This window comes from Crocuta crocuta, unplaced genomic scaffold (genome assembly GCF_008692635.1).
Source record: "Crocuta crocuta isolate KB4526 unplaced genomic scaffold, BGI_CrCroc_1.0 scaffold480, whole genome shotgun sequence".
In the NCBI taxonomy this organism is placed as follows: Eukaryota; Metazoa; Chordata; class Mammalia; order Carnivora; family Hyaenidae; genus Crocuta; species Crocuta crocuta.
In genome coordinates, this window is record NW_027532418.1 from 616,963 (window position 1) to 629,089 (window position 12,127).

At 36.0% G+C, this 12,127-nt stretch overlaps 1 protein-coding gene across 1 annotated transcript; it reads left to right on the plus strand.

Annotated features, from left to right (window-relative positions):
* Nucleotides 1-10,123: 10,123 nt before the first annotated feature.
* LOC144243902 (olfactory receptor 4N5) lies at nt 10,124-11,050 on the plus strand. The gene has a single exon (XM_077779043.1). The coding sequence runs from the start codon at nt 10,124-10,126 to the stop codon at nt 11,048-11,050; it is 927 nt and encodes a 308-aa protein (XP_077635169.1).
* The last annotated feature ends 1,077 nt before the right edge of the window (nt 11,051-12,127 follow it).

A 12,127-nucleotide genomic window follows, 5' to 3' on the forward strand; every position in this document is an offset into this window, starting at 1 on the left:
TATATCTTGTAAAAAATGGAAAGTTGATTTTTCAAAATCAAGAATGACACTGTCCTCAGAATAAAAATGTAAAACTTAAAATGTATAAATTTCCTTAGAGATATGGATCAAGAGTATTCTAGGCAGAATGCTAAGAGAACCAGATGATTATATTGACCTTTGAGAGATAAAGTGCAGGAATACAGAGAGATCTTAAGAAGAAATCAGTTTTCAAAAGATTCTACAAGAAATGTAGATGGCCCATGACAGTCTCTCCAAATGGCAGAAACAAACAAATAAAAACTTCATGTAAGAAACAGCTTTAAAATAAAGAATAAATCAATACTGTGGCTCCAAACCCCTTTGTTAAGTCTTCAGAAACACTAGAGACAGTGCCTAGTAGAATCTTGGCTGGAAAATAAGATCTTCAAGAATCCTACAGGTTTTGTCCACATTAGCTAAACACACTTAAAGTAGAGAAATAGGTCTCAGACAGAATTATGGATGTGGGTTTTGGAGTATGAAGTATACACAAAAAGTTTCCTAAGATATGTACAAAGTTTTCAGAGAATTATTCTGGCAATGCAATAGCTAAATTGGACTGTAAGGACAGAGTGGAAAATACAGAGTCCTCTCGGCAAAAGGCTTGAGAGGACACTACACAGAAGATGATATCCAAACAGCAAACATTTGAAAAGTTCCTCACTACCATTCCTCATCGGGATGTGTAGATAAAACCACGAGATGCCACTACACACTAACTTGAATGAATTGTGAAATTTAGATAAGACTAAAAATACAAGTTGTTGTGAAGATACAAAGCAATTGTTTCTCTCCTATATTGACAGTAGAAGTGTAATATATCAGCCACTATGGAGACGCAGAGCCATTTCTCAAGCATGAAAAATATCCTGACCCTATTCTCCAGGAACCCAACTCGTAAGTGTGTGCACAAGAGAAATGTAAGCAAATGTCCATGGAAAGATTTATACAGGAAGGCTCTGGTTACCTTTATTTATGTTTCCCTCTAAATTCTAAATTCCCTCTAAAGCCTCTTCAGTTGCTATATTTTTAGAAAGTGGAATATTTAGCAGTAAGAAACATGGATCAATCTAAATATATATTAAATTTAAAACATCAGACACAAAACAATATATATTCTGTGGTCCCATTTATATTATTTTCAAAAACATACAAAACTAACCCATGTTGATAAATTTCAGAATAATGATTATTTCCAAGGATGTAATTGGCTGGAAAGAATTTCAAGGAAATTTTCTGATATGTTGGAAATATTCCATACCCTGTTCTTTGTCATGGTCAGAAGGTAATTACATGCTCAAAAATTCCCCTAGCTGTATACTGAGGATTTGCTCATTTTATTGTACATAAATTACAACTCAGTAAATTTCAGAAAACAACGCCAAATACATGTATTCACACACTAATATTGACCCTCTATATTTCTGAGGACTTGTCTTTCATGCATTCAAAAAGTGACACATTTAGGTTTAATTATTGCAGAACACATTGGGACAGCCAAAAATAAATTTGTAAATAGCTTATATTTTCCACATTAGGAGAAAAAAATTAAAGTTATAGATTAACAAACTGAATAATAAACAGCCATATAAAGAGTTAGGAAACACTTTAAGCATTAACACAAAAAATTCCCCAAGATATACTGTAAGTGAAAAATAAGGAGCCATATATTGTGTGATATATTTCAAATATATGTTTAAAAGAGGGGAATATGCACATAAATATTACTTACATGGTCATTATTTTGAAAATTTACACAAGAAATCAATTGTTTCCTTTCTGGTAGGATGAGAATTGGTTATGGATGATGGACTGCAACGGGAAGATTTCTCACTTAACTTAGCTTTTTACCTTTAAAAAATGTAATTATGCATACATATTTCCTGTTTTTCCTGTTACTAATCTCATCTCTACTAAACTCATTTTAAACTGCAGTGATGTTATTTACAGTTAATCCCTCCAAATTCTTCAGTTATCCTGATTCCTCTTTTTAGACATTATGTCTATCACCAAGTCCAATGACTCCACCATAAAAAAGTATGTCAAGTTCTCTTTATTCTTTCTGCTACCCACTTCCTTCTTCCACCCTCCTCCAGACTAAGTCCCCAACCTATCCTGTGCATAGTACTGCAACATCTTCAAACTGTTCTTGCTTTTATACTTGCCTCCTTCAAATCCCCTCCCCCATAGTAGCCACAGTGACCTTCAGATTACAAAAGCCCTACTGTAATTGTGAATACACAGGTAGAAGAATGACTACATGCCCATATCCTGTCCAACTGCTGCCTACCTCTCTGACATGGCCTTGTACTTTGCCTCCATTTGCCCACCACTTACTCACCTCTCTGGGCTCCTTTCTGTTCCTCCATGCACCAGCTCTTTCACCTTCATGGTCTTTGCTGTTGCTCTTCCCATTGCCTGTCTCTCCCTTCTCTGAGACCTCCCCATTTATCTGGTTATTCAGCTTAAATGTCACCTCCTTGAAAAGGACTTTTCTAATATCCAATCTAAAAGAACACTCCACTTGTACCCATTAGTTCTCCAACATATCACTCTGTTATAGTCTTCATTTTTGACATTTTTAACCTACATTCTTTGCTCTTTGACTGGCTCCCTCCACTGGAATGTTAACTTCCTAAGACCAAGGACCTTGTATACTGTAACCAGTGCTGAATTGCTGACCCATCCTTATACTAAGTCTTCCAAACGATAGATACTTACAACATGTTATAAAAGAAAAATTGCTTTCCATGGTTTCTGACTGGGAGATATCTGAGGAATCTGTAAGTTTCCCAAGAAACAACTATCGTGGGTGGAGCCAGGAGTATAATCTTGTCCTATGAATTCCAGTCTCATATTTTCAGCACCACTGGATGCCTTGTGTAGTAAACTAGTTCAAGTTATCCTGAGATACACCTCTTAAAACACACACATGGACACACACATGGATACACACACACACACACACACATCTTTCTTTGTACTACTATAAAATTGTCCAAGATGAAAAAGCTTTCTCGGCTAAGAGGAAGGGCCTTCTGTAGACTAGCTAAGATCTCTATATTACTTTTAAATAATTCTAAAACATTACAGTACATGGGAAGTGAGATCCTGGGAGTTTTGTAATTAAAAAAAACCAAACAAACAAAAGCAAAAGACTTCATATTTCCAAAGATCTCTTATCTCTCCTCTGCCCCTCTGCTCCCTCTCTTCCCAACCATCCATACTGCCTCATTCTTTTTCTGTATCTGTACATATGGCTTTGTGTTACATGTATCTCTGTGATCATGGTTTCTGTGTCCCATTATCTTTTCTCCTATTTTTCCCATAGGTGTCTTGTCATGTTTTTCCTTCTGTTCTCTCTTTTCCATTTATCTTATATTTCTAGCTTTCTGTCTTTCTGGAAATTTACCCTACCTTTCAAGAAGCAAAATGACATTCATTTGAAGTTATTTATTTGCAGCACAAATTCAATAGGAAAAAACTCCCAACAATATTATCTCCATCCCTTTACCTTTTCTCTCTACTTTTCATGATTTCCCACTCCACCTCTGGCTGAACTGGACATAAATTTGAACGAAACTACATTTGTATATTTTAATTCATTTGTAAAATTTAAGTTTATTACCTTAATTTAATTTAAAATTTTTAATGTTTATTTATTTTTGAGAGAGAGAAAGACAGAGTGCAAGCAGGAGAGGGGCAAAGAGAGAGGGAGACACAGAATCCAAAGTAGTCTCAAGTCTCTGAGCTGTCAGTACAGAGCCTGACATGGGGCTCGAACTCACAAACTGTGAGGCCATGACCTGAGCCGAAGTCAGATGCTCAACTGACTGAGCCACCCAGGTGCCCCTGTTACCTTAATTTTAATATGACTCAAATTTATCTTATCTTCCCTTTTAATGTATAACAAAGAAATGATATTAAGTGGATTTTTATATGATTAAATACTTTTTCTTTCATGTAATGTTCTATATTGGAAAACAGAAAGACCTTTATTTTGCTTTGGCAGAACACAGGAATTACATATTCAAAAAAGTGAATAACTATAAATACTAATATCAAAAGAACTAGTGTATAAGACACCATGAAGTTCTCTTACTTAAGAAGAAGTATTTTTGAAAAACCTTTTGTGAGTATAATATATCCTCTCTCTACCTCATTGCTTTGCACCCAAAATATACACATAGTAACATACTCACCATTAACTTAGTCTCAGTACTAACCTCTTTAAACACCAATGCCTTCTCATCACTTACATGAATTATATAAAAAAAATCTAAAATAACCTCCCAAGGCTTACTTCTTTCATTATGCTTAATAAGCATGTGTGGCAGTCCATTAATGCTGTCACTGTTAAAATGTCCAATTTAAAATTATGACATGATCCAGTGGGGCCTTACTTAGCTGGCACACTTGTTGAATATGTTTAATCCTTAAAATGTCCTCTATTTCTACTTGACATTCTAATAATTCCCATTGGAATCACTCTGCATGCTTATGGTAGCTGTAAAACTCCAAATGATATTCCCCATTGCATCATAAATTAGAGAGCAGATTTCAGAATTTATGATGTCCTACCATGAGGATATATATTAAAGGGAAAATTCAGAAATGATCAGGTAATCTCCTTTTCATCAGAAGGAAGAGGATGGCCCTTTGTTTAAGAGTAGTAGTGGAGCCTTAAGGAGGTGAAATTTTTGGCTGTTTCTCATATTTAAAGGAAACGGAGAGGAAGAATAGGAAAAAAAAAAAGTCATACTATCTGTCTGGGACACATGCTGCCTTAAAATGCATGAGAAAATAATCCTGCTGAAACTGACAAAGGGTAAGATCTAAATTCAGACATATAGCATTTTCTACCTTGTCACTCAAATATACCTACTATCAGTCCTCCTCATGAATAGTATTATATTAAGGGGGCTAAAATCTTTAATTGCACTATTATAAAGACGTGAAAATGCCAATATCTTAGCAAGATTCACCACCTAGACTTACATTTGAACATCACACAAATGACTAGGTTTTCCCCATGGTAAATCAGAGATAAGGGGAGAATGAAAATCAGGAATTTTAAGTCAAAAGGTGTAGGCGGAGTCCAGAGACAAACTTCACAACCTCACAAGTTTGCAAACCTCTTGGTTTCCACACTCAGTTGGCATGAGTTAATTTTCCTGTGTATGGTCCCAGCATACACTACATATGGCTCAGAGTTAGGGATCTTAAAACAAGAAAGACTTGATTCACAATCCTAGCTGAATTAGGTAAGAAAACTTTGCACTCTTCCTTGAAACAACACAAGTTTTTACCTTGAAATGACTCATATTTAAGTAGTCACCCTTTCTGGAGTTAACTCCAGCACATGACACAAAAATCTACTAACACAGGGTCCACTTAGCATTTTTTACTAGAATTTTTTTAACCATGGAGTGCTTTCTTAGTTCAGCTTGTGAAAATGTGATATGGTTACTAATCAACTCATTTGATCTTTATATCAACCCTCTGCAGGGGAGTGGGTATATTATTTCTCCTTTATACTTTAAATAAATTCAGATTTTAAAAAAAATTTGTTTTTGACAGAAGGAGAGACAGAGTGTGAGTAGGGAGGGGCAGAGAGGGAGACCCAGAATCCAAAGCAGGTTCCAGGCTCTGAGGTATCAGCACAGAGTCTGATGTGGGGCTCAAACTCACAAACTGTGAGCTGCTTAATTGACTGAGCCACCCAGGTGCCTAAAACAATTCAGATTTTAAAGGACTAAATGATTTGCATAAGTTTTACAGCTACCAAATTATAGATATAGTAACTTTAATAAGAGAATAATTTCCAAAGCAGCGTTCTATCTGTAACATTCATGATGCTATCTAAAATCTGAAAATATTAAAAGACAACTGAGGTTTCCATTATCCAATATAGCCATCCCATTGAATCGATAAATAATTGTTTGAATAAAGATTGTGCAACTGAATAAAGTTTTATATAATCCACAACTTTAGTATTGATTAAATATTTTTTATGTTCTTCAGCTTGATTCACATTTTTTAAAACTCATAGAAATAGATAAGAATACATTTTAATAATTTGAAAAAGGTTATGAATGTAGTGTCAGAAAACACACTGTCATTTTCAAACTTTCATTAAATGGATTCATATTGTCAGGGGTGTTTTTAAGGAAATTTACTTTCAAGCACAAAGATAAATCACTATTTTTACCAGAAAGAGTTAGACAAAATATTTGAGAGAACGTGAAGTAACTAATGAATGTTTGAGACTAAGTAAATTTCAACAAACATAATGTTCAGGAAGGAAGTCTTAGCAGTGAAGAGCAAGTTAAATCCATTGGAATGGAACACTTAGGAAGCACCTACCATACTTCTTCTACTTTGGAGAAAAGCAATCTATTTCTCCAGAATTAATTGAAAGACAAGAATTAATGGAATTAAGAATTAATGGAAAGACAAGTATTGAAAATAATGAAGTAGAAAATGTGCACAAAACAAAGTGAAAATACTTTAATACTAAGAAAATGTGGGCAAATGAGAGAAAGGGCATGACAAGAAAGAGCAATGAAAAAGGAAAAGCAAGGGCTCTGTGAAGAGAAACCACAAGAAAAATAAAATAAGATGATAAGGCAAATGTAAAAATAATATTTGAAAAAGTGAGTTAGTAGGAAGGGAATTAGTAGGAAGGGAATGAATAAATAGGAAAAATTTAAAAAAGGAGGAAGAGAAAATGAAAGGGAAGAGATGAAGGAGATGCTAGGAAGGTGATCAGTCCCCAGGTACCCGGCTCCAAGAGATGGCGTGACAGCAGCTGGAATCCAGGCATGCTAAGTGTGGGCTGTGGACACAGTGTGTCTGCACTCTGAAAAAGAGGGCTAAGTACCAGCTCCCTCTCTACCTGTGCATCTTTAATGCCAGATGTGTTTTTCTATTAGTTGAAATAACAAGGAAGGATGGGGTGATGAAAATATCCTGATCTGCCTACACTGACAATACTTCTTTGCCTTATCTGACTACAGCAAAAGCTTGTGCCTCTAAGAGTCACTGTTTGGTGCTTTTTTTTTTTCCTTTCAGGAAACCAATTTATGCAGAGTAATGTCCATCAGAGGTGTGACTGTCCTCAATCTCTGTGATGAGCACAATTTGAGAATCACAGGAATATAAGGTATATAAATAAGAATGGGAGAAGAAAGTAGATTAAAGAAGTGAAGTGATATGCAGTTCAATCTGTTAGTAACAGGGAGTAGAGATGGATACTGAGAAAAGAATGGGAGACTGTAACTCTCAGAATACTCCCTGTATCTCGAAACGTCAACCCCAAAACATGAAATAACTATGAGTGATTACCTGGAAGTGCCAAAACCTAATAGGTAGAAGGTGCTATACTTTCCTAAGAGCAGGTTTGTATAGGTAGAGTAAGAAATAAATGTGGAGGGGCGCATGGGTGGCTCAGTTGGTTAAGCGTCCGACTTCGGCTCAGGTCATGAACTCATGGTTCCTGGGTTCGAGCCCTGTGTTGGGCTCTGTGCTGACAGCCAGCTCAGAGCCTGGAGCCTATTTCCGGTTCTGTGTCTCCCTCTCTCTGACCCTCCCCTGTTCATGCTCTCTCTCTCTCTCAGAAATAAATAAAACATTTAAAAAAATTAAAAAAAAAAAAAGAAAGAAAGAAATGTGGAGACCAATAGGTGTCTAAGTGGTTAAAAGACAGAAGGAAACTCCTAAACTAAATTCAAGGACACCAAAGATACTTTTTCTCCTCTTTCTTTTTTTAAGGTTTTTATTTAAATACTAGTCACTTAACACACAGTGTAATATTAGTTTCAGGTGTACAATATAGTGATTCAACACGTACATACTATAATACCAGCTGCTCATCACACGAAGTACACTCCTTAATCTCCATCACCTACTTTAACCCATCCACCCCCATTCCCCTCTGGTAACCATCAGTTTGTTCTCTATAGCTAAGGCTCTATTTCTCAGTTTGCCTCTCATTCTCTCCCTCTTTTTTTCCCCCTTTGTTCATTTGTTTTCTTTCTTAGACTCACTATGTGTGTTTTGATACCTATGTGAATATGTCTGCACAAACATGTGTACACATTATAAATTCATTTTCTATAACATTTGGCTGCTAGTTACAAATGTTACTGATCACAAAGAACATCACATGTTTTGATGTTTCCTAATAATTGTGCCCTAAAATACCAGTATACTGCCTAAATTTCCTATACGGACTTCTTAAGGTTGATTTTTCTTTAGTCCTTCCCCTTCCCCCCCCCCCCCCCATCCTACCTTCTCTTTCTGAGGATGCTATCAAAAATTCTTGTGAAATTTCAATAGGGAATTTTTTTCTCTCTCCAGTTTTTCCCACCACATTTAACAGCACTTAAAAAACGACTTCTTGAAATAAAATCAACATACCATAATATTTACCACTTAAAGTGCATAACTCAATGGTTTTAAATGTATCTATGGAGTTATGCAAGCACCGTCATCATGATAAATTTTAGAGCATTTTCATCACCCCAAAAAGAAAACTCATATTAGCACTTACTCCCCACCATGCTGTAGTCCTAGGCAATCACTCCTCTACTTCATGTCTTTATTGATTTGCCTTGTCTAGAGATTTTCATAAATTGAATTGTACATATGCAGTCCTTTGTGACTGGGTCCTTTCACATAGCATAATGTTTTTGAGTTCATTCATATTGCAGCATGTCATGATATGCAATTCCTTCTTATTGCCAAATCATATTACATTGTCTCCATAGTATATTTTAAAAACAACTATTACATGTATATCAAAATCAATGGAAATATTGTTATATGTCACATTATAATATATTGTTACAATTAGCAATCTTTTGTTTCTAAATCATTCATGGTACCAACTACAGATAGCAAAATATATGAGTATTTATTTATAAAGTATGTTTCTACTATTATAATAACATACAAATTAGAAAATAACCACAAATATAATTCTAAATAGTTCTTATTTAGACCAGATTACAGCCTGAAAGGGTAAATATTTATGCAAGCAATATTATAATTAATTAACACCAATTTATAGACTCTGATTAATAATGTATTAATCATTTTAAACTAAGCATACATACTTCTTATTTTTTTTCTACTACTTGCAAATGAGAATGAAGAAGACATTGCAAAACTTAACATCTTAATTACAATTCCTTTATTTTTCTCATCTGTCCAAAAAGTACATCATGCTATATGTTCTATATGGCCAATTACAATTCTATCATGCTTTGATTTACAATACTTTGTATATTCTGATAAGTTTTACATGAAATATTTGGGGGAAGGATGTCATTTGGCTATCATTCTGAGATCTTAGGGAAGAAGAGGTTATGGATATATGGTGAGTAAATAAAACTGAGTTAGTATTAATTAGGATTTAAGAACAGGGTATGCAGGAGATTCAGGATGGGGACCCAACCAAGAGTGTAACTAGAGGAAAACCTCTAAGTTAGGAGAATGTAGGATTCTTGTTTGAGACTCTAAATCATTATGGAATAAAGGTGCACAAGGACACCAAAGCAGAACAATGTGATAGGAACAAGTAAGAAACACATTTAGAAAAGGAGGCATAGAATGATGGAGTCTACAGGAACCGAGAAAAGAAGTATTTGCAAAAGCTCTTTGGTCCATAGGAATGAGAAGTGATCAAAACCCAACAACTATTGTAGACATTAGAGACAGTGCACCACCACTAGCCTAAAGAACAACAAGCCTGACAAATTTAATAATGATTAAGTTTTGTTTTAATCAGGAAATTTCAACTATACCTCAAACAGAGTAGCCCAGAGTCCTAGAGAAGCACATTACATAGAGGCACATGGTTAAATGGGAATGAGACTGTGGTTTTAAGAAGAATGTCTTGGAGGGGGGTGAGGGATCAAGAAATGAAGGGTAGAAAGGTCAACTCAAGACATAAGACAGATATGGGCATGTGTTTTTTTCTGTCAGGCAAGTGCCGGAAGTGGTAAATGTTTTTATCTGAGAAGAGCTATGGAGTAGATGAAAAGGTGGTTATAACAGATCATACTTTGTTCTTTGTTATTCTGCAAACCAAAGCGAGATGGAGAGGGGGAACAGCACAGTAGTGACAGAATTCATCCTCCTTGGTCTGACCCAGTCTCAACATGCTCAACTCCTGGTCTTTGTGCTAGTCTTCGTTTTCTACCTCATCATCCTCCCTGGAAATTTCCTCATCATCCTCACCATCAGATCAGACCCTGGCCTCACAGCCCCCCTCTACTTCTTTCTGGGCAATTTGGCTTTCCTGGATGCATCTTACTCCTTCATTGTGGCTCCCAGGATGCTGGTGGACTTCCTCTCAGAGAAGAAAATAATCTCCTACAGAGGATGCATCATCCAGCTCTTTTTCTTGCACTTTCTTGGGGCAGGGGAGATGTTCCTTCTTGTTGTGATGGCCTTTGACCGCTATATTGCCATTTGTCATCCTTTGCACTATTCCACTGTCATGAACCCTAGAGTCTGCTATGCTTTGCTGTTGGCTCTGTGGCTTGGGGGCTTTACTCATTCCATTGTACAAGTAGCCCTCATCCTCCACTTGCCCTTCTGTGGCCCAAACCAGCTGGATAACTTCTTCTGTGATGTGCCACAGGTCATCAAGCTGGCCTGCACAGACACCTTCGTGGTGGAGCTCCTGATGGTCTCCAACAGTGGCCTGCTTACCCTGCTGTGCTTCCTGGGGCTTCTGGCCTCTTATGCTGTCATCCTCTGTCGTGTGAAGGGACACACCTCTGAAGGCAAGAACAAGGCTCTTTCCACATGTACCACACACATTATCATTGTGTTCCTCATGTTTGGACCTGCTATCTTCATCTACACTCGCCCCTTCAGAGCCCTCCCAGCTGACAAAGTGGTTTCTCTCTTTCACACAGTGATCTTTCCTTTGATGAACCCTGTGATTTATACCCTTCGCAACCAGGAAGTGAAAGCTTCCATGAAGAGGTTAGTGAGTCGTCACGTGGTTTGCTGAATGGAATAGAAGAATGAGACATGCAACAAAGGAGAAAGTCTAGTTGGAATTAATTAAATCACTTATTCATTAATGCACTATGTGATTCTATAATTTTAGGAAATACTGCATTTATTAAGCAATTCCAATTTTTAGGCAGTATTCTAGGTATGTGAATAAAGCAGTAAGATTTCAAGTCTCTTGAGGTTATATTCAAGTATATAAAAACAGATTAAAGTATTAAATTGACCAAAAAAAATCCATAATATCCAAAAGAGATAGTGCTTTGAAGCAAACAAAAAATACCGGTGTGATAGAGTTTGACAGGAGGTGGGAGTTACTTTGCTTTTGACTGTTAAGCAAGGTCTTGTTGAGTGGTGGTTAGCTGATATCCAGATGACCTGAAAGAAATGCCTGTGCAATTTCCTGGGAACAGAAAATTCTAGACAGAGAAGATGACAAGTACAAGGGCACAAAGATTTTATTAATTGGTATGTTTGAAGACCACAAAGAGAAATGTGGTAGCTTGTCAAATACATTGTTATATGTAAATAAATATGTACTGAATACTGACTGTACAAAAAATAGAATGTCTTCTAGTGTTTGTATGTGTACGTGTTTGTGTGTGTGTAAATGCATGACAATAGTCATGAAAAAATGAAAAACACACATAATAGGATTATAATTGATATGACTGGATTAAAATTTGCTTTCTTGTCACGTTTTATATTTATTTATATTTTTCACATTCTCTGCTTCATTTTGGTTTAACTGAAGAAGGTAAGGAAACAGATACTCTCATAGTCTCCAGAAAGGAATGGAATTCTGCCAACCCTTTGAGTGTAGCCCAGTAAGAGTTGGATCACACTTCTGACTTAAAGAATTGTATGAGAATGGTTTTGCTATTTTAAGCCATTAAGTTTGGGGTAATTTGTTACATTACAGTAGTAAATTGAGACAACACAGTCTGGTTAAATAGTAACATATTAACATAGTTTTTCTTTTGCTATCCTTTTACTTTTCATCTATATGGCTCTTTATTTTTAATATGGTTTCTTGAATGTAACATATACTTTATCTAATACAATAATTTCTGCC

Excerpts from the sequence above, each read along its gene's own strand:
- LOC144243902 (XM_077779043.1), top strand. The coding sequence starts at position 10,124 with ATGGAGAGGGGGAACAGCACAGTAGTGACAGAATTCATCCTCCTTGGT.